The sequence below is a fragment of the Nematostella vectensis genome, chromosome 6 (assembly GCF_932526225.1).
Source record: "Nematostella vectensis chromosome 6, jaNemVect1.1, whole genome shotgun sequence".
NCBI lineage: Eukaryota > Metazoa > Cnidaria > Anthozoa > Actiniaria > Edwardsiidae > Nematostella > Nematostella vectensis.
In genome coordinates, this window is record NC_064039.1 from 4543394 (window position 1) to 4570674 (window position 27281).

The 27281-nt window shown below is 39.8% G+C and overlaps 1 protein-coding gene and 3 long non-coding RNA genes across 6 annotated transcripts in view; 2 read left to right on the forward strand and 2 right to left on the reverse strand.

Moving 5' to 3' along the window:
- Positions 1–27127, forward strand: part of LOC5521376 (dynactin subunit 1) — a 31149-nt gene extending 4022 nt beyond the window's left edge. Inside the window, exons 1-32 of one of the 3 annotated variants that reach the window (XM_048728554.1) lie at positions 7646–7695; positions 7827–7898; positions 9054–9155; positions 9488–9584; positions 9846–9924; positions 10453–10576; positions 10840–10980; positions 11339–11440; positions 11828–11917; positions 12192–12314; positions 13162–13261; positions 13639–13724; positions 14138–14265; positions 14421–14535; positions 14944–14997; positions 15172–15306; positions 15608–15691; positions 16511–16564; positions 16848–16950; positions 17133–17232; positions 19175–19271; positions 20593–20721; positions 20960–21031; positions 21530–21600; positions 22146–22309; positions 22810–22913; positions 23201–23272; positions 23598–23744; positions 24260–24317; positions 25030–25121; positions 26111–26206; positions 26466–27127. In XM_048728554.1, coding sequence (XP_048584511.1) covers positions 7827–7898; positions 9054–9155; positions 9488–9584; positions 9846–9924; positions 10453–10576; positions 10840–10980; positions 11339–11440; positions 11828–11917; positions 12192–12314; positions 13162–13261; positions 13639–13724; positions 14138–14265; positions 14421–14535; positions 14944–14997; positions 15172–15306; positions 15608–15691; positions 16511–16564; positions 16848–16950; positions 17133–17232; positions 19175–19271; positions 20593–20721; positions 20960–21031; positions 21530–21600; positions 22146–22309; positions 22810–22913; positions 23201–23272; positions 23598–23744; positions 24260–24317; positions 25030–25121; positions 26111–26206; positions 26466–26603 — 3129 coding nt within the window. In that variant the 5' untranslated portion in view covers positions 7646–7695 and the 3' untranslated portion in view covers positions 26604–27127. Of the gene's footprint in view, positions 1–7645; positions 7696–7826; positions 7899–9053; positions 9156–9487; positions 9585–9845; positions 9925–10452; positions 10577–10839; positions 10981–11338; positions 11441–11827; positions 11918–12191; positions 12315–13161; positions 13262–13638; positions 13725–14137; positions 14266–14420; positions 14536–14943; positions 14998–15171; positions 15307–15607; positions 15692–16510; positions 16565–16847; positions 16951–17132; positions 17233–19174; positions 19272–20592; positions 20722–20959; positions 21032–21529; positions 21601–22145; positions 22310–22809; positions 22914–23200; positions 23273–23597; positions 23745–24259; positions 24318–24722; positions 24812–25029; positions 25122–26110; positions 26207–26465 lie in introns of those variants that run through there. The other 2 variants (XM_032366656.2, XM_032366657.2) reach the window with 2 other exon arrangements.
- LOC125567860 lies at positions 211–5256 on the reverse strand. Its single transcript, XR_007311840.1, has 2 exons — positions 5205–5256; positions 211–264 (listed from the first exon to the last, which is right to left on the reverse strand). It is a non-coding gene; the product is annotated as an uncharacterized LOC125567860 (long non-coding RNA).
- LOC125567859 lies at positions 3815–5563 on the forward strand. The gene is made up of 2 exons (XR_007311839.1): positions 3815–3955; positions 5510–5563. It is a non-coding gene; the product is annotated as an uncharacterized LOC125567859 (long non-coding RNA).
- LOC116604385 lies at positions 6483–7264 on the reverse strand. Its single transcript, XR_004291025.2, has 2 exons — positions 6995–7264; positions 6483–6668 (listed from the first exon to the last, which is right to left on the reverse strand). It is a non-coding gene; the product is annotated as an uncharacterized LOC116604385 (long non-coding RNA).
- Positions 27128–27281: the final 154 nt, after the last annotated feature.

A 27281-nucleotide genomic window follows, 5' to 3' on the forward strand; every position in this document is an offset into this window, starting at 1 on the left:
GCAGATTGCCGGTGATAACGATAATTAACGCGAACTAGGGGTCAGAAGAGATCAAATGGAGAAGATGACTTTAGAAAATAAAAGGAGTAGCCATACATCTTCAAAACTACGTATGGTACTTGAACTTTAACAAGTCATTAAACAAGCTATTTCTAAAACCAACACCAAGGACACTCGAATTGGCTTACCCTAGTAATGACCTTTTTCTTCTTTGCACAGCTCTCCCAGAATCTCTTTTCGCTATACCAAATATGTCATGTCTTTCTGTGAACAATTCACCAAGTGGATATTTTTAGTGTTCCCAGGTCGGACTAATCATACTTGATCTTAATGAACCAAAGATGGCGCGAAACGAAATTGGCGCCCTTTTAGTCCCGTGGCTTGGCTACAATCCCGGCTGTATCCAGCCCAAATTTGTCTGCATCCAAATCAAATATTGTTCTTTTTGCCGTCGGTTTCATCCAAGAATGACCCATTCGTATTGTTCTCATTATAAAAAGATGCAGGAGAGAAATCTTCTAGCTCACGCTGCAAATGATGCCGTGTAACACGAGATCTCAGGGTATGGAATGAATTAATAAACATATTACTGTTTCAACAGATTCGGATTATACAGCAAATCCAAGTGCGTTTTCGAACGCAGAACGTGCAATCTGTAATATAGGTGAACTCGAAAAATACCATCGTGTTTCGAAGCAATCACATACGGAAAACCCCTTTAATAAAGCAAACCTATAACTACTGAAACATCTCACCGAAACGTGAAAGAGAAAGATAGTATACAACATCATCATTTTATACAAGGAGAACGAATAAAACCAATCACATTCCCAATCAGTGCGTTTGCAGACGCAACGAGTGTCTAGGATCGATTTACAAAGATACATAGGCATGGAAAGCCGGTAAAAATTTTTGTGTACTATGTATCTAAAGTGACTAGCCTTTAAACAATATATCGGCGTTTTCTTACTTTGTAAGTCAAGCACGCAAAATGTTTTGTTCATTTCACAGAGATCGGACATAGCCATGCGTTATACTTCCCGATACTTCTACTTCTACTTTATTACTTTTCAACACTTTCGTATCAAGAAAAGATGACAAAATATATATAAATCTAAATATATAAATCTAAATATAAATTAATAATAAATAGGTAATCCATAAATTCAGTCGACTTACTATATACAATAAAAATTAAAATAAATTATAAAATAAGATAATACTTAAACAATAAAAATAGCATGATAATAAAAATTAGGCGATGAACTTGTTTACGTTATTACAAAAAGATGAATAACTATTTTCTTCTCTAAGTTCAATTGATAAATTGTTCCAATCTTTGATTGTTCTGGGAAAGAAACTATATAAATAATAATCGTGACGTGCCTTAGGCTGTATAAATGTATTACTTGAATAACTTCGAGTATGACGCATTGAACGTTGATAATAATTAGGTATCGGCAATGCAATGCCATTATTTACTGATAAATAAAACATTTTTACACGGTGAGCCTTTCTCCTCTCACTCAGCAGATCCAAAGAAAGGGATTGTCTCATTATTGTAACACTAGAGTTCCAGTCGTAATCCCGCTTTATGAATCTCACCGCACGTCGCTGGACTGCTTCAATCTTGTCCACTTGATCCTGTCTATAAGGGTCCCATACAGCAGCTGAATATTCTAGATGTGACCTTACAAGTGTAACATAGGCTACACGCTTGGTGACCTCAGAACATGAATACAAGTTCCTTTTTATGAATCCAAGTGTTGAGTTAGCCTTGTTTACGATCTTGTTTACTTGAACATTCCACCGTAAATCATCAGACAGCAAAACGCCCAGGTAGGGATGCTGTTTAACACCTGAGAGTTTCTGATTATATAAAGTATAATCTTTCAGTACTGGTGATTTATTTCTGTAGACTGACATTTTGTAACATTTGGTAGGGTTAAAAACCATTTGCCATCTTTCGGCCCATAGCCCCACTCTGTCCAAGTCCCTCTGCAAGACTAGGGTATCATCGTCATGTGTAATTTGGTGGTACAGCAGGGCATCATCAGCAAATAGCCTTAAAGTGCATTCCAAGTTCTCCTGCATGTCATTAATAAACAGGAGGAACATCAATGGACCAAGTACAGTGCCTTGCGGCACTCCTGATGTTACGTCTACTGGTTTTGATGAAACACCGTCCACTACGACTCTTTGTGTTCTATTGGTGAGCCATGACTTAATCCATGCAAGTGTTCTACCTTGAATACCATAATACAGTAATTTACTGATCAAGCGACCATGTGCGACCTTGTCAAAGGCCTTACTGAAGTCAAGTATCAGCATGTCTATTTGACCACCGTTATCCGTATTTCGTGCCAGGTCTTCAACTGTTAATAGAAGCTGGGTTTCGCATGAATGGTTTTTGCGAAACCCGTGTTTCGCACACACTCAAGAGTAGGCTTTGAAAACAAACCGGAAAGTGTGCGTTTTAAAGACGCAGGCTAGTCAATAGTGTGAAAGAATCTAATTTTCGGTACGAGAAACACATTATGGCGTTTGTAATTGGTTGTTAGAAGACGAGGTTGATACAACTTTCTTATTCAAACATCAAAAGCAAGCTGTTATAAGTTGATTTACGTCTAGTTATGTGCTTTGGGAAAGCACCCGACTCCGGGACAGATGGAGCACCAAAGGTTGAGCTCTCTGTTGGTGGTCATATGATATGATTAAAAAACTGCTATCTTGTAAGCTAGGAGATAAGGCCCGAACAAACCGGAAAGTGTGCGTTTTAAAGACGCAGGCTAGTCAATAGTGTAGAAGAATCTAATTTTCGGTACAAGAAACACATGGCGCTTGTAATTGCTTGTAAGGACATGATATAATTTTTCTTGTTCAAGCATCAAAGCAAGCTGTTATTAGTTGATTTATAGTTGATTTACGTCTTTAAAGCTAGCTATGTGCTTTTGGTTTGCTTTATTTTTGGTATAAGTTCATAATATTTCCTACATTCATGTCACCATCCTGGGCTTACATTCAAAGTAGTGGACTACAATTTCTTTCATTGAGGATTTTTGTCTATAGTTTGGTGAGCTTGAGTATAAGCAGGGTATAAATAACAATGTCAAGTAATTTATCCCTTAGGATAAAACCAATCGCATGTCTATTAGTGCGTTCGAAAATGCAACGGTCTAGATATTCATGCAAGCATGAGATCAAGAGACAGATATAGGCATGGAAAGGCAGTGAAAATATTATATCCTCGCAAACTTTAAACACCGCCAGATTACTGTTTTCCAAAAGTAGTTGTTTATCCGAGAACTAGACATTTTGCTGCCAATAAACAGTGAACAATACGCTCTGAGAATAAAGCCGATGTTTTGGGATGTTGGCGCGTTCTAGAGACCCCTTTTAGGGGTAGCGATGAGTAAGTTCGAGATTTGCCGAGGCGCCAAGACCGCGTTTTAGAATCCGAGCCCGAGACTTTAAGTCAAATTTCGGAATCCGTGTCCGAGCTTTTACTAGCTTGTGTTCGGACATCAGATAACTTGCTCGAGGTATGACATAAACATTAGTTGAAAAAGAATAGCTAGAGCGGAAAGGTTTAAGACTCGAGACTTGAAAAATAGGGAAACCCTTAGCAGTAACGACATAAAACAGATCGCGTTTAACAGAGACTCCGAGAACGTGGTAGAAAAAGAGGCTCCAAGACCCTAAAATGTCGGGGGGGGGGGGGGGGGGGGGGAAACGAGAGACTTCCGTAAAAACGCCGAGATTCGGGGACTTTGCGAAATTTTTGCGAGATTTTCGAAATTTTAAGGTACCCATCGTTACCCCTTACGTATATTACAGATTGCACGTTCTTTTTGCAATTGGTTCCCTCCAAGAATGACCCATTCGTATTGTTCTCATTATAAAAAGATCTTCTAGCTCACGCTGCACATGATGCCGTGTAACACGAGATCTCAGGGTATGGAATGAATTGATAAACAATTTGCTGTTGTTGCAATTAAATATTGACAGATTCTGATTATACAGCAAATCAAAACGTAGTAAGTGCGTTTTCGAACGCAGAACGTGCAATCTGTAATATAGATGAACTCGAAAAATACCATCGTGTTTCGAAGCAACCACAACTTGAGTAAATAGCCGTGGGTATAGGTGCTGGGCCTCCCACATGCTAACTTTGTCAAGTTGAAAAAATGTAACACCAAGCTGTAATATCCGACTGTTCCTATGCATGAATCTACGATACTGTAGGATGATAATAGGCTAAATTCTTTTAAACAGATTATCTGTTCAAATCTTTTGATTTTTCTCTAGAATTATATTATGTGCATCGAATTGCGCTCTTTTGCTCGACTGGTGCTTGGAATGCTTGTGTGCCAAGAGCAAAGCTCCCTAGCTCGGGCTTTATCTCCTAGCTTACAAGATAGCAGTTTTTTAATCATATCATATGACCACCAACAGAGAGCTCAACCTTTGGTGCTCCATCTGTCCCGGAGTCGGGTGCTTTCCCAAAGCACATAACTAGACGTAAATCAACTTATAACAGCTTGCTTTTGATGTTTGAATAAGAAAGTTGTATCAACCTCGTCTTCTAACAACCAATTACAAACGCCATAATGTGTTTCTCGTACCGAAAATTAGATTCTTTCACACTATTGACTAGCCTGCGTCTTTAAAACGCACAGTTTCCGGTTTGTTTTCAAAGCCTACTCTTGAGTGTCTATCGAGAAGAAAATATAACGCATGGCTATGTCCAATCTCTGTGAAACGAACAAAACATTTTGCGTGCTTGACTTACAAAGTAAGAAAACGCCGATATATTGTTTAGAGGCTAGTCACTTTAGATACATAGTACACAAAATTTTTTACCGGCTTTCCATGCCTATGTATATTTGTAAATCGATCCTAGACACTCGTTGCGTCTGCAAACGCACTGATTGGGAATGTGATTGGCTTTTATTCGTTCTCCTTGTAATAAATGATGATGTTGTATACTATCTTTCTCTTTCAAGTTTCGGTGAGATGTTTCAGTAGTTATAGGTTTGCTTTATTAAAGGGGTTTTCCGTATGTGATTGCTTCGAAACACGATGGTATTTTTCGAGTTCACCTATATTACAGATTGCACGTTCTGCGTTCGAAAACGCACTTTGATTTGCTGTATAATCCGAATCTGTTGAAACAGTAAATTGTTTATCAATTCATTCCATACCCTGAGATCTCGTGTTACACGGCATCATGTGCAGCGTGAGCTAGAAGATTTCTCTCCTGCATCTTTTTATAATGAGAACAATACGAATGGGTCATTCTTGGATGAAACCGAGGGCAAAAAGAACAATATTTGATTTGGATGCAGACAAATTTGGGCTGGATACAGCCGGGATTGTAGCCAAGCCACGGGACTAAAAGGGCGCCAATTTCGTTTCGCGCCATCACAAGTCTTTGGTTCATTGAGATCAAGTATGATTAGTCCGACCTGGGAACACTAAAAATATCCACTTGGTGAATTGTTCACAGAAAGACATGACATATTTGGTATAGCGAAAAGAGATTCTGGGAGAGCTGTGCAAAGAAGAAAAAGGTCATTACTAGGGTAAGCCAATTCGAGTGTCCTTGGTGTTGGTTTTAGAAATAGCTTGTTTAATGACTTGTTAAAGTTCAAGTACCATACATAGTTTTGAAGATGTATGGCTACTCCTTTTATTTTCTAAAGTCATCTTCTCCATTTGATCTCTTCTGACCCCTAGTTCGCTTTAATTATCGTTATCACCGGCAATCTGCATCTGTTGACAGAAGGCTATTTGTATTGACCTTTTTGCCGGATAGGAATGATTCGGTGTGATTGGTCAAGTCGCGTGGAAGAACGCAGAATCTCGAAGGCTCAAATTTCAAGATCAATTCATTGGTTGACTGGCGTTCTCCAGACGCGTTGAATTAAGGCTATTGAGGTGACGGTCTCTGATTGGTTGACCCGCGTTTTGAGGACGTGAAAACAACGCTCTCGCAAAAGTACACATTTAAATGGGAAAGTACATTTTTAAATGGGAAAGTGTTAGTGATACAATAATCAAAACAAAATCATGTCATTCATCGATCGGCTAAGGGCTACAAGGACTTCCATCTCAACTGCTCAATGGGCGTCAAAATTCAATTTGCATTTCCCGAGACAGTTTCACGTTGGCTGAGATTTTGTTTGGGTTAACAAATGCAGCAAATCGTCTCTTTATATGAAGAAAACAACAAATCAATAACAGTTTTACCTGCATGACGTATCCACATTACAAGAAATATTTTTAGTGAATTTATCTCTCATAGTTTGTCGAGGATTTAAAGCGAATGAAAACATCAATATCAAATTTGATTTGAAATTTGATGTGAAATTGATTCAAAATAATGTTACTACTGCAGTTTTTTGCGCAGTTCTAACTAATCATTCCACTAACTAATTAGTTAGTCGAATGATTGTTAAATAAAAAGAGCATACAAAAGGTTGAATTATAGTTGCTTTTTAATAGATTCAATAAAAACGGGAAAAAGCATATCGATAAGCCTTCTTCAAATCTTACAAACTCTTATTGCTGTACACACACAAGCTGCTGGTTGTGTTACCTTTTCATGCTAAAATTCCATAGTTCAATTTTAGCTAAACTCTTTGAAGGCAACAGCATGGAAGAAACTGAAAGATATAAAAAATCAATTACAATCTCAATATGTAAACAAATTTTATCAACGGTAATTTTGAAACATTATGCAAAATCTATTCGACGCGTAAGTTTGAAGCGAGTTTGTGACCAACCTCCATACAACAGTTTCCACATTTACACTTGATAAATGATCAGATGCTGGGAAAGCAATAAAGTTTCACTTTTCCGTCCGTGTCACTCGAACTAAGCAAGCTGTGTGTGTCTTTTGTTTTGCTTTATATAACTTATTTGTGTTGTTAGGATCTCAACAAAGAACACAAATATAAATATATACAAGATACACACAAAAACCCCTTACCAGTCTCCCTTGTAGTTAGGCTGTAAAAATCCTTGAGGGCTTGTTTGTTGTATTCCACCAGCCATTTCTTGTCTAGTTAATCTAGTGGCTTGCCTGTCTTAGAGTTGTTCAAGTCTGTCAATTTTTTATTGAAGTTCCCCAAAAGATTGATGCCAGGGATGTAAGAAGAATTCAGAATCCTCAGATTCTATATCGCTGAAATTAGGATTTCTACTGTTGAAAAACATCCAATTTCCGTCTGCGCTTGTTTTCACTCTCTCGTATGGTCTTACGCATCAAAATGTCAGAGCTTGATCCCGCCAAGAACGTGACCTGGTCACGTGGAAATTACCTAGTTTATTTCTACTTCAAATTTGTTCCAAAAAAGCAAATAGTGTCAAATGGACAGAGCTTTGTCAGTTGCATTTGAGAAATGTCCTTAGGCCCTTGCAAACCAAATGTCATCTCGGAGGTCTAGTTTATAAATGGTTATTTTATCCCATTGAAGTCATAAGCAATTAGTCTAAAACACATTACCTATCTGTTAAAACACATTTTAGCTATCTGTTTAAAGCAAGAGAAAATAAGTATTTGGAAGTTTTTTTAATTTGTAGAATTGAATAAATTTTTAGCTAATTTACAATTTTGATTTCTTAGTCACCTGTTTAATGTCAACAATATGTGCTAGACAAAAATAGACTGTAGCAAAAAGTCCATGTTGGGTGGGTAGAAAAAAGTTTGCAGATATCTCCTCCTATGATATACTTTCCAGTTATTTTATAGAAAGACTAATGTACAGGTAAGAGTCTTGTAGCTAAAACTTATTTATTTTATTGTATTTGTTTTTCTGCAGATGATAGAATATAAATCAAAATGGCAAGAAGCCCAGAGAGATTTGCAAAACCAGCTTACTGCAGCAAAAAAGGTAAAGAAAAACTTATCCAATTAGTTTTAACAATAATTATTTTTTGCTTCATTATACTGGACAAAAGACATTTTGCAAGATTCAAAGACTCTTGATCATTTCTTTGTTTCAATTCCAATCTTCACTATTTTGATTTCTTTTTATATCTTTTTAATGCTTTCAATTGCTATGAACAAAACTATTTAAAAAATGAATTTCTAAAGGAAAGCTTAGGGTTGCTTTCCTATTTTTTGTAATATACATTAGTGGAAATTTTACTATTTGTTTAACAGTTTTCCTAAAAAAAATTTTTTTTCTAGCATACTGATTTTTATTACATTTGCTATTTCATTTAATTTAATATATTTAGTGTTATCTACAAATTTCATAACCTTAGCCATGGGATTTTCAAAGTATTGATAATTTCTTTGTCTAACCTTTCTGCAGTTTTTATGCAAATTTATGTTTGCCCCTCATTGAATGAAATATAGTATTGAGCAATTGGTTGTCATGGTAACGCATCTCAAAACCTAGTTGAAAAGATGCTTTTCCATGCAATTGATCTTTTAATGTCAGCACTATCATTGATATAACATCAGTAGTGATTTGTAATTATTTTTGCTTTGCATAAACATTTCTAATAATACTGGTAGTTGGTATACATAGGTTTTAATCATCATTCTTGTCTTTCTAGGTTCTGCAGAAAATTATTCATAAAATTTTCCCAGAGTAACGTTTCAATTATTTATATTATTTATATGGGAATACACCATATTTTCCAGGACACATTTTTTTATTCACACTTAACACACTTTTAAAATCCCATTTTAGGCATGATACAATATGAAAATAAAATGGAACATTTTTTTTTTGTTAGAGAGATTGGGAAAACTAAAGAAGAAATTAAGTTTTGTGTATAGATCACCAAACACCATACTGAGTAAACAATTCTGGTACCTTAGACCCTGTCCTCTATTATTCTCTACTGGTTTCTCTATACTGTGCATCAAGGCAGATCCTGGGGGGGGACTGAGGGGCTCTGATTTGATTAATTTTTGTTACATTTTTTGTTTTATCCGTTTTCTTATTTGTCCACCCTTCTTATTTAGAAGTCTGGATCTGTCAGTGAATGTGTGTTTTTTTCTCTTCTAATAACTTAATTTACAACATGACCAGGAGCTCAAAGAGGTGCTTCAGAGTAAAGACTCAGAGGATCTAACTGAGCTTCAGGAGGCAGTAGAGATGGCCACCCTCGACAAAGAGATGGCAGAAGAGAGGGTTGGTAGAGTTGTTTTTAACTTTGAAAATCCACCGTTTAGAAGGAAAAAAATGGGAGCTTTCCCTTAAAATTACCACATTTATCTTTAGCCGCACTTAGTCTTAGTCATCCGCCATATATATTAAAAGAATCAAAGAGATCTAGCCTTAGCATGCCCCCCCCTCCAAAAAAAAACTAAACCTTCGCACTAGAAGCACAATTGATTTTCCTTGTGTAGCTCATAAACACAAATGGATATCTAACCCTATTGCATCACATTCCATTTCAAAAAAGTATCTTTCTTGAATTGTTCAGTTAAGTACAGTTTTATTCTATTTTATGTATACTACAGCTTGAGGGCATGATGCAAGAGAATGAGCAACTAAAGGAGAGAGTTGAAGAGTTGACCCTTGATCTGGAGATTTTAAGGAGTGAGATCAGCGAAGGAGGTATATGCTTTTAGCATTTTGAACTGCATTATATGCAATAATGAAGAACTATAGCCCCTCTTTTTTATCTGAAATTATTGCTGCCCAAGTGCCATAGATAAGTAACTATAATACATACTTTGAAATTTAATTACCATGAAATTATACTGTAGGTACTGTAAAATGAGATACCCTGACAGATTTTGGCTCACAGCAAAAGTACAAATTTCTCTATAAAAACACTGCTCTCTTTTAAATAACCGTTGGTGTGAATTGTTGAAGGTGTTGAAGGGGCGGCTGCAAATGCACAGGTTAAACAACTTGAGCAGCAGAACACCAGACTGAAGGAGGCCATTGTCAGGTAATTGCGATTATCTGTGTCTGGACATTCTATGCTGTTTGGGGATCTCACTCATGATAGACAGAAATCTTTTCCAAAAGAAACCAGAAAATATGTTACTGGTGCCATGATTTTTCTTTTGAGTTATTGTAGCCTATTGTAACTCTAGTGAGTTATGTATAGCTTGTTGGATGCAAAAAAACCCACTAAAGTCATGGAAAATATTATTTTGCATCCTGCAGGGTTCCAACAGGAAATCGTGGAAAATCATGAAATCTAGAAATGTCCTGCTCCAGGCCACGGAAGTTATGTATTTTGAATAAAAACCCACCAAAGCCATGGAAAATATCATGCGATAAATACAGTATATGAAATATTAAGTGTATTTTTGTGTTGCCTTCAGATTATACGTTTATGTATGAAGGTATTTTTTTTATATTAAGGCTCATTAATTTGAGAAGTTCATTAAAAGTCAAGGAATTTTGAAATTTGTTACTAGGCTGTTTAAAATTATCAGATCATAACTTTTTTGTACATTATTTTTTGTAGGTTTAAAGAGATTCAGATGAGTGACAAGCAGCAGTTGCAGTCATTACAGAAACAAGTCAAGGACCTCCATTCTGCCAACACATCACTACAAGCTGACAAGGACAAGCTCATGGAGGAAGCAGAGGTGATCCTAGCGTTGACTGCAGTGTCATTACAACCCATGCTTGAACTTTACCTTTATTTCGATGGGCCAGCAGTTTAATGCCTGAAGGGAAAGGGGGTTGTCCAATTATAGCTGCTATTGCTCAAATGTAGTGAGGCCTATTGAGGTTGAGTTGAAGGCTTGTGAAGATTTTCATTCAATAACTTGGACAGCTTTTCTTTGACATGCAATGATTATCGACTGTAATTGGCATGTAATCATTGACATGTATTCATCTTTGGCAGCAACTTGAGAGCACACTAGCAGAGCTCAAGGAGCAGGTGGACACAGCTTTGGGGGCGGAAGAGATGGTAGAGACCTTGACTGACAAGAATCTGGAGTTGGAAGAAGAACTGAAAACACTGCGTGACACTGTGTCAGACTTGGTAAGGCGTACAAAAGAACTGGAACAATAATAAACAGTACCTTTGTCAGAATTTGGTTGCAAAAGGTGGGTACAAAAAACATATTTTTTTATTACAGTAGGTCTATGTAGTTGAGGCGATTTTTGTATTGCTTCTACATGACCTCACACAGGGGCGTAGCTTTCTTTATGCCAATATGCATGGGTCCATTCAACCACAGAATGGCCTGTCGAGTCAACAAAACATTTTTATATGTTTTCAAGTGGGAGTGTACATACTTAAGAGTGGTCCTTGCTATGCCCCACTGATTCACATGATCAATAACTTTAATAACTACACTGACTTAGTGAAATATTATTTATTTTGTGTTGACCTGTAGGAAGCTCTGAGGGACCTGAATGAGGAGTTAGAGGAGACTCACCTTCAAACTGAACAGGACCTGAGGGAGGAGTTGGACATGACTTCTAACAAAGTCAGGGAGGTCAGTGTTTGTCTTTCTTATTTTGATATATAACATAGCATGAATATGTGCAGGATTTCAATCAGCTTTAAAGAAAGGTTCTGGTTTATAAAGTTTTTGGTTGCTGCAGCATTTTGACAAGATGATATCTTTAAAATATATTTCAGCAAAAATACATTTTTATGGGGCTAAGATTTTGCCTCGTACAGTAAGTCAAAATCTCCCGTATAACTGTGTATAACAGACAGAAGGGTGTCAGTTAAAAAAAAGTGCACTGTATAGATAAGCAAGATATTTCAAATATTTTCTTGAATATAGTTCTGTTAACTCTTACAAATTACAGTAACTTGGGCACAGTAGTACTTGATTATTTGAGGGTTAAGCAGTTGAACTTGTTTCTTGTCTCAGGCTGAACGAAAGTATGAGCAAGCTCAAGATTCCATTGGCGACTTACAGCAAACAATTGAGAAGTTCAGGGATTTGGTAGCTAAACTACAGGTACTGTTCTCACAGCTACAGTTAGCCTTAATAGTGCTTCCAACAAGCTATTTTTCACCAATTAACTTAGAAATAACTTCTACATTCACTATGTAATTTGACAATGACAATCCTGTTAGATCAGCTTATCTATTTGAAAGTGCATTTTGTGCACAGGTAAACAGCTCTACAAACCTGGATCTGCTCGAATCAGCAAGCATGTGTTAAATTGTCTTAAATCCTCATTCATTTAAAGAAATATATAATTTTCTTTACCAGTTTCTGTTTTCTTCAGGAGAGCAACAGGGAGATTCAGGAAAAGCAAGAAGATAGCGAGAAGCGGCTTATCGATCTCCCTCCCACCCCAGACATCATGGACTTCAAAGTCAAATCAGCTGAGATCAAGTCTCTTGCCAAGGTTAGCTGTCACCCAGGTGTTGCCCAACAATATTGCATTGTTTATCTAGCCAATACAAAGGTCATAAGGGGTCAAGTTGGAACTACAGTAAGGAACACAGGCTTTTAGTAAGCTCACATTTAAGGTAATGCAGGAAAGAATCAAACTTGTTTCAGCAGGGTGAGAGACCCTATATGCGCTTACACACTGGGGAACCTTTGTTTTGTCTTTTAATGTACATGCAAGGGGTCTGGCATGTGCCCCCCTCCCAATATTTTCAAACATTATAAGGCTCAAGTATAAGGCCTGGGTTGTCTTAGCATCGAATATAACTTTTTGCCTTAAACTTTGTTAACGTCGCCTTAAATTCATTCTTTTTGGCAAGATGATTTAAGTCGACGACCTTGCTGGTAATGATGTCACATCATAGATCACGTGACAAAATAGTTTTTTGCCTTTCCGCTGCTGGGGAAAACAGCTTGGACAAAGGTGTTTACTAAATCAGGGCTTCTGGAATTACGCGCTTGTGTGGAAGCGCCTAATTTGGCCTTTTGCGTTATTTGGCTTTTTCAACTGTTTTAGCTTAGATTCCAAGCCTTAATACACTTGAGGGAAATGACCAGAATGGGCATGGCTGTGAACCCCAACATTTTTTTTGTGTTTTTGTATTGCCCCCCCCCCAATCTTGTGTGACCTGCTACGGCTCTAATGTATGTGCATAAACTGCTGTGTAGGGTAGAAAAATCAAAGTCTGAAAGCGTGAGTACTGTAGATATGCCTAACATGGTTTAGTTTACTCTTATCGCCTTGTTATTTATTCGTCATAGCCAGCTATTTCTGTTGTGAGCCTTGATATGTTCTATTTCAGAGTGTGGATAATGAGATGAGGAAGTTCCAGGTGCAGCAGGCAAATGAACACATCAAGATGCTGAACAGCTTTTTGCCAGATGCATTCCTCAGAAGAGGAGGTACAGTATTACATGTTAACAGTGGTAGGCCACCATTTGCCTAATGACTACATGTGATAATCATACTTGACAATGGTGCTGCAACACACTTACAGTATGAGAATTTAATGTCATAAATGTAGCGTGTTTGCCGTCCAAAAAGGAATTGAAAGAGCAAGAGAACTGCTTGATTTTCTTGCACTTGAGCTTGTGTTTGAGGGAGGGATCCTGACTTGTGTTGCGTTTGTGCTTCTGATTGCACTTGCATCGTAGTGAGAACCTACCTTTTAGTGCAAGTCGCTTATAGCTTTATTCCAAGTTGCTTATAGCTAAGTAAGACAGAGCAGGCACCCTTTGTGCATTTGACTGTATTACTGACCATGTTGGTTTTTTGACAGGTGATAATGACAGCATTCTGCTTCTTCTCCTCATCCCTCGACTAGACTTCAAGACTGAGCTGCTCATTGACCAGTTGAGACAAAAGGTGAAAACTTCATGCAACTCTGTATTTGAAGTGAGGGAATTTTTTGGCAAAATGCATCCAGTCCATGCTTTCTTTTGTATTTAAAGTGAGTGAGGACATGAAAGGTGCTTTCGAAAGTATTTTTCAGGCTAAATGCTTCAGAACATAGTCTCGTTTATATTCTTGCTTGCCAGTAGCTGATTCCCCTGTCAATGTACTATTTTAAGTAAGTCCATCGTGTTGTGGTTTTAAGTGGGCCTTATAACATTGAGTACTGTAATTTTCTAGTATTTGTGTTTTGTTATGAGATAGTTAATAATAGTTGATTTTGTGTGTGTGTACAGCACGTGTGTATAGTAGCATGTCATGTCTGAGTGTTTCTGTTACATTTTTAGTATGTTTTCACATAACTAGTACTCGTTTTGTATTTTCAGTATGAATTAGCTGATTGTCTGGATGATGTTCGGCTGATAACTGGTCATAAAGCTGAAGGACTGAGCTTTTCTAGCATGGTTATGTACAACCTCGCCACGTTACAAGCTGTAGTTAGACACTTTAGAAGGTATGGTCTTCCATTTGAGGAGGAACTTCAAACAGCCTTTTGCTTTTAAAAAATATGATAGCCAGGGCATTGTTATTGAGTAACTTCTCAGTCAGCCTTACTGAGATAAACACACATGGCTTACTAAATACAAATTTCTTTGCTATTCCTACAAGGGCTGTTAGTAAATGTGACCCAGCATTGTTCAACAAGCTAGTGGGAATCTACCCAGAACTAGCAGCACACGAGAAGGCTGTGGACAAACTGATCGACCTGCTAAAAGCGGATCAGGTAGGAACTAGCAGCAGAATAGAAGCCTGTGGAAAATCTAATCTAACTGCTGAAAGCAGATAAGTAGGAAATACTAAAGCAGCAAAATAGATGACTGTAGACAAAGTTATCAACCTTCTAAAAGCGGATCAGATAGAAAATAGCATCACACAAAAAGGTTGTAGACAAACTTATTGTCTGCTCAAAGTGGAGCAGACACAGGCAAGTCTTGCTGGTATAGTGGACGTCGATGTTTCAGGGAAAGAGGGGTGTCGAAGGAAATGCCATTAAATAAAAGTTGTGTGTGTAACCTCTCCCTGAAAGCTTGTTCCCGGCGTCAGTGTTTTTGTTTGGATAAGATTGATCCTCACCCCTCAGCCCTCAGCCTTATTTAGGATACTAAATCAGATCATGATGTTCTGGTTTCAGTTGGATGACACAGTTGGAATGGAGCCATTGGAAAAGGCCATTCACTACTACTCGGTAAGCTCCCTAAATCATATGGGATTGGTTAGGAGGGCCATGAGAAGTAAGCTGACGAACAGCTTTATGAGCAGTCAAGAAACTATTCTGCATTTGCACCTGAAATAGTTTTAATTAACATTAAAATGCTTAGAGGTTGTCCTATTTCTTTTGCTGTTTGTTTTCCTTCTGTAGACGATGGCACGTTTCCACCTTGGCAATGACCCTATTTCCTGTACAGAGTTTCTCAATGATCAGTTAAACGTCCTTAACGTAGCTGCAGATGGAATGACAGTCGAGGTTGAGCGGCTCAAGGGTTATGCTTCTGGGGTAACTTCATGTTTAATTTCTCTTTAAATCAACACATTTAAAAGGGTGTGTCAAAGCATCAAAGCATTATGTCCAGTGCAATAGTCACTGCTTTTTTAAATAGAGCATTTACTCGGCAGCTCAGCCACAATATCGTATCACAGAACATTACCACTTGGTCTCTATATTTAACTTAATGTGGGCTGGCCCTTCTATATTCTTCACATTTTCCCCTGCCCCTTATTCGCTACGTAGGATACACATCTAGATACTGTAAATAGCACTCCATCTTCAAGCTAATAGCAATAATGTTTCTTTGTAGAACTGTGATAATGGCAGCACGTTCATGCAGCTAGTGTCTGATATGGAACTGCGTAACGTGGAAGTCAGACAGCTGTGCAAGAAGGTGAGAACAAACATAATAAACAATACTTATACATTTTCCTTTTAAGGGCTAGCAGTCATTTCCAAAAATATGAGCTGCTGAAAAGCCAACATAATACCTAGAGTATACCATCGCCTGATAAAAGCTAGTAGTTGTTTCAAAGAATAAGAGTTGCTGTAAGCCAACAAAATCACCAATACCTAGAGTATACCATCGCCTGATAAAAGCTAGTAGTTGTTTCAAAGAATAAGAGTTGCTGTAAGCCAACAAAATCACCAATACCTAGAGTATACCATCTCCTGATAAAAGCTAGTAGTTGTCTCAAAGAATAAGAGTTGCTGAAAGCCAACATAATCACCAATACCTAGAGTATACCATCGCCTGATAAAAGCTAGTAGTTGTTTCAAAGAATAAGAGTTGCTGTAAGCCAACAAAATCACCAATACCTAGAGTATACCATCTCCTGATAAAAGCTAGTAGTTGTCTCAAAGAATAAGAGTTGCTGAAAGCCAACATAATTACCAATAGATAAACCATCACCTTATAAGGGCTAGCAGAAATGTCCATGAATATGAGCTGCTGTAAGCCAACAAAATCACCAATACCTAGAGTATACCATCTCCTGATAAAAGCTAGTAGTTATCTCAAAGAATAAGAGTTGCTGAAAGCCAATAGCTAAACCATCACCTTATAAGGGCTAGCAGAAATGTCCATGAATATGAGCTGCTGTAAGCCAACATAATGACAAATACCAACAGTATACTGTCGCCTTATGAGGGCTAGCAGTCATGTTCCCTTGGTATTTGGTTTATTGCTTACAGGTCTTACCTTTCTCATTAGATCAAGCGCAGGATGCCACAAGATGACAAGAGCATTTTGTCCTTTGCAGAAAAGGTAAGCCATCCCCATCCATACCTTGACATTTTAAAATTATTATTATCTTTGTCGGCTACCATTTTGGCATCCTCGGAAATAACAAGTCTGAGAAAGTATACTTTACTATCGGCTGATTTGGAAAGACTAATAATGCAATATTTTCTATTGAAAATATTGAATGAATTATCACAAAAGGTCTTTGCAAGCATAGCATGCGTAACTTTTGGGTTGTTAGTGATTGCTAACATAGCCAAAATACCTTCTTTCTCTTTTCTGACCCACGTTGTTCCTCTTTGTACAGGTGCAGGTGTCATTGGTTGAATGCGTTCAACAACAGGGGCTGCTTCTCAAGTTCTGTCAAGATTTAGTGTCAGTTGCTGCCCAGAAGGCCGCTACTCTACCAGGTACAATGAACTTGTAGAAGCCCTACCTTGTCTTTTGGCCTACTCTTCAATTATTGATTGATTCAACAGACAGACAGACAGACAGACAGACAGACAGACAGACAGACAGACAGACAGACAGACTTTGCTTTTAGCGCATCAGACTGACACCACATGTTGTTTTATTGTTAATCCCTATCAAGATAATGAACACTTGTTGAGTGGTCAGCTTGAGGAGATGGCAATGGATGTAGCAGTGCTTGTGTATGAAAAAGAGGACGTGTCTGCCTACAAGGCGTGCAGGTAACAATACCTATGCTGTACCATGTTGGTGATAATAGAGACCCATACCCCCTATGTTGTACCATGTTGGTGATAAAAGAGAGCCATACCTATGCTGTACCATGTTGGTGATAATAGAGACCCATACCTAGGCTGTACCATGTTGGTGATAATAGAGACCCATACCCCCTATGTTGTACCATGTTGGTGATAAAAGAGAGCCATACCTATGCTGTACCTATGTTGGTGATAAAAGAGAGCCATACCTATGCTGTACCATGTTGGTGATAATAGAGACCCATACCTAGGCTGTACCATGTTGGTGATAATAGAGACCCATACCTATGCTGTACCATGTTGGTGATAAAAGAGAGCCATACCTAGGCTGTACCATGTTGGTGATAAAAGAGAGCCATACCTAGGCTGTACCATGTTGGTGATAAAAGAGAGCCATACCTATGCTGTACCATGTTGGTGATAAAAGAGAGCCATACCTATGCTGTACCTATGTTGGTGATAAAAGAGAGCCATACCTATGCTGTACCATGTTGGTGATAAAAGAGAGCCATACCTATGCTGTACCATGTTGGTGATAAAAAAGACCCATACCTATGCTGTACCTATGTTGGTGATAAAAGAGAGCCATACCTATGCTGTACCATGTTGGTGATAAAAGAGAGCCATACCTAAGCTGTACCATGTTGGTGATAAAAGAGACCCATACCTATGCTGTACCTATGTTGGTTATAATAGAGACCCATACCTGTGCTGTACCATGTTGGTGATAAAAGAGAGCCATACCTATGCTGTACCTATGTTGGTGATAATAGAGACCCATACCTATGCTGTACCATGTTGGTGATAAAAGAGACCCATACCTATGCTGTACCATGTTGGTGATAATAGAGACCCATACCTATGCTGTACCATGTTGGTGATAAAAGAGAGCCATACCTATGCTGTACCTACTGTATGTTGGTGATAAAAGAGACCCATACCTATGCTGTACCATGTTGGTGATAAAAGAGAGCCATACCTATGCTGTACCATGTTGGTGATAAAAGAGACCCATACCTATGCTGTACCTATGTTGGTGATAAAAGAGACCCATACCTATGCTGTACCATGTTGGTGATAAAAGAGAGCCATACCTAAGCTTTACCATGTTGGTGATAAAAGAGAGCCATACCTATACTGTACCTATGTTGGTGATAAAAGAGAGCCATACCTATGCTGTACCTATGTTGGTGATAAAAGAGAGCCATACCTATGCTGTACCTATGTTGGTGATAAAAGAGACCCATACCTATGCTGTACCTATGTTGGTGATAAAAGAGACCCATACCTATGCTGTACCTATATCGGTGACAATAGAGCCCTATTGTCACCAACAAGAGGGTGGAATTGAACATGTACTGTAGATTCATTAGGAGATTAGTCCTCCAAACCACCACCCCTTTCCCCAACAGAAGAAAATGCTGGCTAAAAATCTATTTTTCCCTGAAGGCCTCCTTTCCTCGTATTTCGCTCGGCTGCCGTTCGGATATATCCATTTGTGACTTGAAATGTGTTTGATTCTCTCTTTCCCTTATGTGGTATTTTGACCTGAGTTATTATCTGACTGTCAGAAGTTTCTATTATATATTGGATGGATACATATCTCCAAGACCATTTGCCCCTTTTAACTGATGTCTTTTGATATCATTGCCTTTATTATTCATTTATGAATTTTTGTGCTTGTGAGTACTTCTAACGGCCGATACAGGCCAGTTATGGGGTAATGGGTTAACATAATCTCTTTTTGGCATTCATATAGGCCACAAATTCCCTTCACTTTACCAATCCAATGCCTCGCATCAATTACTTGAGTGACATTTCTGGCTGCTACTACATGAAGCCATGATTATCCAGTTGAGTAAAACAGCTACTCTCCAAGTAAAATATAGCTTTTGTTTTTCATTAGCGAGACGTTTCACGAGGTGATGTCATTCCTGGCGGGCTTCGCCATCAAGATGCAGGAGGGCGAGTATGATGCACAGCCACCAGAACAGGATACCAAGGTGAGGTTTTTGTCCACATAACCACCAGTCTTTTGAAAAGGCAATAAAGGAATGCCTGTTAAGTATCCCCAAAAAATTATAAAGGTCACATTGTTGAACAGTTTATTTTGTTCGCCTTTAAGGACATCTCTATTCTGGTCTAAAATAGAACTCCTTGTCTAGAGTCTTTGGGCACGTTTTTTTACTCGTGATTCCAGAATGAGAATAATTAGAATATAAAAAGCGTGCGTTTGTTTATCTCGCGTTCCCATTCTGGAATGGAATGAAAGCCATTCCACCCATTCTGCTACCTGTAGCAGAATGACTCGAATGTCATTCTGAACATTCTCTACCAACCATCCCCATTCCAGAATGATAGGGAAAAAACGTACATTATAGGGTGGCATTTGTTTTTTGATATCATGTTCAGCCCCCTTACCTCAGCCTAAGCATTTGTTGTTTGATATCAGGTTCAACCCCCTTACCTCAACCTAAGCATTTCTTTTTTGATATCATGTTCAGCCCCCTTACCTCGGCCTTAGCATTTCTTGTTTGATATCATGTTCAACCCCCTTACCTCAGCCTTAGCATTTGTTGTTTGATATCAGGTTCAACCCCCTTACCTCAACCTAAGCATTTGTTGTTTGATATCATGTTCAGCCCCCTTACCTCAGCCTAAGCATTTGTTGTTTGATATCATGTTCAGCCCCCTTACCTCGGCCTTAGCATTTGTTGTTTGATATCATGTTCAGCCCCCTTACCTCGGCCTTACCATTTGTTGTTTGATATCATGTTCAGCCCCCTTTCCTCAGCCTTAGCATTTGTTTTTTGATATCATGTTCAGCCCCCTTACCTCGGCCTTAGCATTTGTTGTTTGATATCATGTTCAGCCCCCTTACCTCGGCCTTAGCATTTGTTGTTTGATATCATGTTCAGCCCCCTTACCTCGGCCTTAGCATTTGTTGTTTGATATCATGTTCAGCCCCCTTACCTCGGCCTTAGCATTTGTTGTTTGATATCATGTTCAGCCCCCTTACCTCGGCCTTAGCATTTGTTTTTTGATATCATATTCAGTCCCCTTACCTCGGCCTTAGCATTTGTTTTTTGATATCATGTTCAGCCCCCTTACCTCGGCCTTAGCATTTGTTGTTTGATATCATGTTCAGCCCCCTTACCTCAGCCTTAGCATTTGTTTTTTGATATCAGGTTCAACCCCGTACCTCGGCCTTACCATTTGTTGTTTGATATCATGTTCAGCCCCCTTACCTCGGCCTTAGCATTTGTTGTGTGATATCATGTTCAACCCCTCACCTCGGCCTTTGCATTTGTTGTTTGGTATCAGGTTCAGCCCCCTTACCTCGAGCGCTCCAAAGCGTTCAAGTCTGAGCTGTTTGACACGGCGGGAGTGGAGGAAAAACTACTACAGAAGGAGAGCAACGTTCGCGAAATCAAAAAGACGCTCAAGCTCAAGGTGATTAAATGTTCCACATCAAAACGTAAAAGCATATACGATGCTCCTGTGAGCACGAGTGAAAAAACGCAAGAGTCACACCGGAGAAAACTACAGCCTTTACAAAAATTGGAAGTCCTAAGCAAACTGCTGCAAAATATAGCGTGGACTGTTAAACCAAGCAACGCTGTTTGTGCTTTCCGTCCAGGGATTTCTGGTATCATGTGCATTAAGGAAACTATGTTACTTGCTTTTTTAGTCGGAAGAAGTCAGTCAAGCGAACATTAGGATTGGACTACTGGAGAAACGATTAGAAAACGCATCCAAGGAGGTAATCTCGACACTCTTACTGAATATTGTACTATAGGGCATGTACTCAATGTGAATGTACCAATACTTCCGCTTCACCCGTTAGTAGAAAAACAGAATGTAACTCACAGTTTGTAGTGCGAGTAAGTGTTTCCCAAGCAATTGCACATATCAATTAATAAACTCTTATTTCGTCAGCTTACATGGAAAAGCTTACATGGTGTCATTATTTCGAGGATGAGAAACCTAGTCAAAGCTGCAGACTTTTGTTATAGGCCCCTTTTGGATATAATATAAAGAAAATTACTCTTAAAAATATGATGATGATGATGAAATATGATGCCCCACTATACAGGTCAATAAAGTGTGTCCAATTGATTTATCCTGTCACTTACATTTTTGGTTTGTTTTTGGTTTGAACTGCACTACAAGGTACTTTTTTAAAGTGTTCAAATAATTAATTCATTATAAAAATACTTATCTAGTTATTTTTTAACTTAAAATACTTAAAATTCTTCAGGCTGACGCCCGAGTCGAGGCAGCAAATAAGAAAATGGAACAGGCGATGGAAGAGCTGCAGAAAAAGAAAAAGTGAGTTACCTTGGAAACATTTCGGCTACTCCTTCAATGAACCATCATTTTTATGTTCGTGTGTAGACTATAAAATGATCTTGATTCTTATGGGAGGAACAAGTTTTATTTTTTTCCTTATATCGCAGTACCATATTCAAATGGCAATAGTACAGGAAACATGATTTTGAGGAAAGGATCACCACGATCATCCTCGTTTTATTAAGAAAATTGTAAATTTCACGGTCCTGAACGAAATAATGCAGCTGACCCGGTGCTGCGTCAAAGCAGATGTTTTTTGGACCCGGCTTTCTCATAGCTGGACTCCAGCGGCTGTGGCATTCGCTTATCATTGCCGTTTTGTTGTTGCCGCATTGCGGTGTTGTTATTATTATTCCCGTATGTTATTAAATGTGATATTTTCTACCCTTCTGCGCAGAGCTTCCTGTGCGCTCGTTTCTTTTGCTCCACAGCAACGATTGAGGGGGGAGGGAAGGGGAGGGGGGGTGGGGGGGGGGGGGGGGGCTGATTGCGGTATTCTCTGATCACCCCGTCGTATTGCACAGGGAGTATGAAGACACCATGGACGAGCTGCAGGCGGATATTGACACCCTTGAGAAAGAGAAGGAGGACATGAAGAAGCGACTGGACGCTTACTCCAAGCGCACTCTGCTGGCGGACTTGGCGCGGCACACTTCGGCCTCATCTGGTATCGCGGCTGTCGTCGCAGGTGATTTGCATTACAGCATATGTAGCCAAACAAAGTCAGTCAAAGACCCAATAGTCGTGTTCGTTAACAAGAGTATAAATTTGGTTTACTAAAAACTGGTAGCCAAACAGGTATATTATGGACACTAACGATGATTTTCCAAATCTTCAAGATGAAGTAAAAAGGATAATCACCGGTATACAGTTTGGTATTAAATTAATCCAAATACCCAAATAGCCGCCTTTTTGTCATCCTAGGCAATACTAAGTACAAAAAAGCAACCAAAATTTCTACGCCACTGTGCCCATTTAGTTGTTGTCTTCGTTGTTTTGAGGCTATAGTTGCACTTGCTGCACGTGACAAAGAAATGCTTTACAGTGGGACATTTGCGGAAACATTGAAAATTTAGGGATGTTGTCAATCGAATTCGCCTCTTGCATCCTGAATAGGTAATTTTCTACGATCTTGTCTTGGTTGCCGTGGTTTTGCGTACTATAATGACGTCCTATGACTTGTCTTAGGTGGAGGTAATCCCCTGAAGGGGGGCAGTCCTCTACGCGCGGCAGGGGCGGGACAGCAGCCGGTGCAGGTCGTCATCAAAGACTCGCCAATCATCCTCGCACAGGTATCGGTCTCCCTCGTACTGGTATCGTGTCTCCCTCGTACTGGTATCGTGTCTCCCTCGTATTGGTATCGTGTCTCCCTCGTATTGGTATCGTGTCTCCCTCGTACTGGTATCGTGTCTCCCTCGTACTGGTATCGTGTCTCCCTCGTATAGGTATCGTGTCTCCCTCGTACTGGTATCGTTTCTCCCTCGTATAGGTATCGTGTCTCCCTCGAACTAGTATTATGTCTCCCTTGTATAGGTATTGTGTCCCATTGGAGCTGTAATCACCGTAATTTCCTGTTCAGGTGGAATCGTTAAAGATTGCCCTGCGCCACTTGAAGAACGAAAATATTCGACTGAAGAGTCACAGACTCAAGGTAATATGGAGCCCCTCCTAGTATAAAAGTCAAATAAAGTCGACTTTAACCATGTTTTATCAAGGAGTTAAAAATCCTTAAGCCTGAAAAGCGCCTCAGTCCAAGCACATCCTTGGTTGACCGCGAGAAAAGATATTGCCAAAGTGTTTCTCAGCCTAATCTAACGCGCATACAGTAACATTCGATGCTGTGTGTCTCCATATGGCTGTATGGCGAGCCTTGCGACCGTGTTTCGTCCGTCGTTACAAAAGAACCTTTGAAGTCATTTGCTCGTGTGTACGCATAGCAATTGTTTACTATATGATTCATCTACAATTGTCAACAGAGTAAACTGAGCGAGTTGCCCGAGATCTTCGTACCGCCAACCATCGGCCCGCGCCACGAGGCCCTTGAGCAACAGAATGACAGCCCCGATACCAAGGAAACGCTCACCCTGGCAACTGTTACCAAGGAAACCAACTCCCTTTTAGAGGTTCATAAACGTTTTATAGTTTTAATTGGTTCTTAATTTTAATTTTTTAATTGGTTTTTGGGTCTACCTCGCATTATGCTATAGATTGGTCTGGCAAACCCCGTTTATTTGATGATTTTAGCGTAATAAACTCCTAGAATTTTTTTTGCGAGCGAGAGAGCTGTGGAAGAATAAACGAGGAGAGCACAGCACCCCTCCCCGTCCGTAGCAATCTCTAGAACCGCCACACTAGCGAGGTAGCTTGTCATCGTGCAGGCCACGAATCGACTTATCGTCTCAAAAACGGCAAGTCAATTCCTGCTACCGTGAACGAGAACGTGTGAATGCTAACCAGCATTGTAAAAATAAAAGAACTTGCTGCGTTGCTGAGAAAACTGGAAATTTGTGCCACTTGCACACTATTTTGCTAGACTATTTTTGGTCTAGCGTGATTTTTGGGGAATATTTAAAAAAACATATCGTTCCGCACCCTACCCTTACTTAGTTAAAGTCACATATTTTTGCACTTTGTACAGAAATTGCAGCGAATGAGCGTTACACAAAAGGTCGTGGACATCTCAGGGCGAAAGCCAGGTAAGATTATCTTCTAGCCCCGTGATAACAGACTCAACATCAGCGCAGACCTGGAGTCTTGTATTTCTACGTATTCTGAGCATTGCTGCTTTTTCCAATAAAAATGTTAGCACATGGTCGTTTAGCAGGATCTGGACCACTTCAATTTTACTGCACATTTTCTGGAATTGTTTATGACTTTTTGGATGGAGCTTCACCTAAATGTCATTGATACTAGGGGCTGCCCCCCCCCCCCCACCTCCGCCTCCCCCCGTTGCTGTTTACCATATCCTAAGACTGAGTGATGTTTGTGTATGTGATTAGGGACTATCCTTGTACTTCACACCCCATTCCCCTCACCTCTGCTTTCCCCCTGTTGCTGTTTACCATATCCTAAGACTGAGTGATGTTTGTGTATGTGATTAGGGACTATCCCTGTACTTCACCCCCCCCCCCCCCACCTCTGCTTTTTCCCCGTTGCTGTTTACCATATCCAATGACTGAGTGATGTTTGTGTATGTGATTAGGGACTATCCTTGTACTTCACACCCCATTCCCCTCACCTCTGCTTTCCCCCTGTTGCTGTTTACCATATCCTAAGACTGAGTGATGTTTGTGTATGTGATTAGGGACTATCCCTGTACTTCACCCCCCCCCCCCCCCCCACCTCTGCTTTTTCCCCGTTGCTGTTTACCATATCCAATGACTGAGTGATGTTTGTGTATGTGATTAGGGACTATCCCTGTACTTGATAAAATGGCGCCGTCCAGTCACCTAATTGACCACACTTCAACCCTGCTGCAGCTCAAGAAACAGAAGGAGGAGGTAGGGAGAAAGGATTGAAAACTGAAGGGGTGTACCAAGGGAGCACGGCAGAATGTGTTTCTATCTAACGCGTGATTGAGATTATTACGAAAATGAACCACTTTGTTATGAAACGCGTCATGTGTGTTGTTTTCACTGTTTTCACTTAAGAAAGCAGTCCAACCACTTGCGTAGCCTGCGTGTAGCCTCTGACTCGCAAAAATATCCTCTCGTAGCTAGGAGAGGGTATTTTCCCGAGTCAGCGGCTACACGTAGGCTACCACTTGCGCTGGTGGGGCAGTGGATCATGTTTGTCAACAGGGTCTTTGTACGTTTCAAAGATAGCCTTAAGATATCGGATACGCGTATTGTGACAAAAGATGTACGAAGTGCATCACGAGCCCAGGGAGGGCGAGAAAATTTCTACTGTAACTCTCTGTCCTCGGAAAGCATTCGGGCATTATACGGACAAAGACCCTTTTGTCAAACATAATCCACTTCATAATCCGAGGCAGCGCCCCAACCAGCGCAAGTGGTAACTCCCCTTACAAAACAAACACTCATGACGCGTTGCTAAGTGGTTTATTTTCGTAAGAGTCGTAGTCGCGTGTTAAATTGAAACACATTCAGTCGTGCTCCCTTGGGTGTACTGTAAGCGTAGAACCTTTAGAGACGTCAGAGACTTTGAGACGATAGAGATAGAGTAGATAGAATTTTTAACCCAGTAGCAGTTTACACTGAATTGCCAGACACGACAGCATCAAACGTTGATATTGGGAGAGGGGGCACACCCCCCTCCCCTCCCTTGCTCCAGGACCAGCGCTTTGTTTCTGAAAAACACTCTGGTAGACCTTTAGCAGCGCCCACAAAGACCGCTGTCACAGCCCTTAAACAAATCGCACATAATATAGAGTTAACCAAAGTATAAGGTACCGTACCCCCAGTCCTCGACCCCTACCGATTAGGGGCCTCATACTTCTGTTTAGCATATTGCACCTTTTGATTTATAGCTACAAAGTAAGATCCAGAAGGTGATGGCTGCCGAGTACCACGGAGGACAGGCCCACAGCTCTTTCTCGTCCTTCTTATCTCCGAGCTTGGCAAAGGTTTGTTTCCATGACTGGTGTCTTGCCTTGCCTAACTTTTATTAATATCTCACGGTATTTTCCAATGTTTACTTTGCTATCTAGGTAAGTTAGTCATTATCATTGAACAGATTTATCCGCTATCTCATCTTTAGTAGAGTAATTAAAAAGGGAAGTTAGAGCGGTTCCTTTATCTTGGAAATTTACTCGTGTCTCTCTTTTCCTTTGATGCGTAAACTTTAAATGGCTCAAATCTAAATTTGATATCTCCTATTGCTAGGTTCTCCAAGAGAAACTGCAAGCTCCAAAGCTTGGACGAATCACAATTCCCGTCACGGGAAAAACAGAGCCTGCTAACATGTCAGTCACACTCAAACCGATGGAGTTCAAAAGCCTGCACTCAGTCTTTGTTAGCTAACAACACAGCCAAAAGGGCCCAGAGGAAAATCTGCCTTTTCCGCAAGTTGTATTTTTTCCCGGCCAGAGATGAACATTTCTTGAGGCCATAGCGAATCAGTGTCAAGAGAAGGTTCATCTAACATAAGGGGACATTAAGTTATTGGGGAATACTGTAGAGATTATACATAAGATGGATTCAAGAAATTTGAAGAAATACAAATACTTGTCAGAGCTGTGGCAGGCCTAAAAATATTCGGGGGGGGGGGGGGGGGGCACGGTACAGAAATATTAAAAAAAATATTGGGGGCATAACCACGCCCCTACTGGTCATTTTCCTATTTTTTAAATATAGGTGGGCACGTGCCCCAAGTGTCCACCCCCTGCCACGGCCCTATGTTATGTTAGGGGACATAGTATTGCTATTAGTATTAGTCGTAAGTTTAGTGGGTTGGCCAACCTAACCGCGGCTCCTGTGAGCAACACTATCTATTGTATTGCTACAGTACCGTCTTAATTGTGCCACAATACAAAACCAAGAAGAAACTTTTTGTGTGATTATGACTTTCTTAGCTATGTTTGTGAATTATGTAACTCATGAGGCACGTGTGGTACCCCACCCCCTCTCCCGCCTTCTTGTCCTTTTGTCATCAAATCCTATCCTCTTTCGTATTGATAACGGACTGCTCCCATTCCCCCT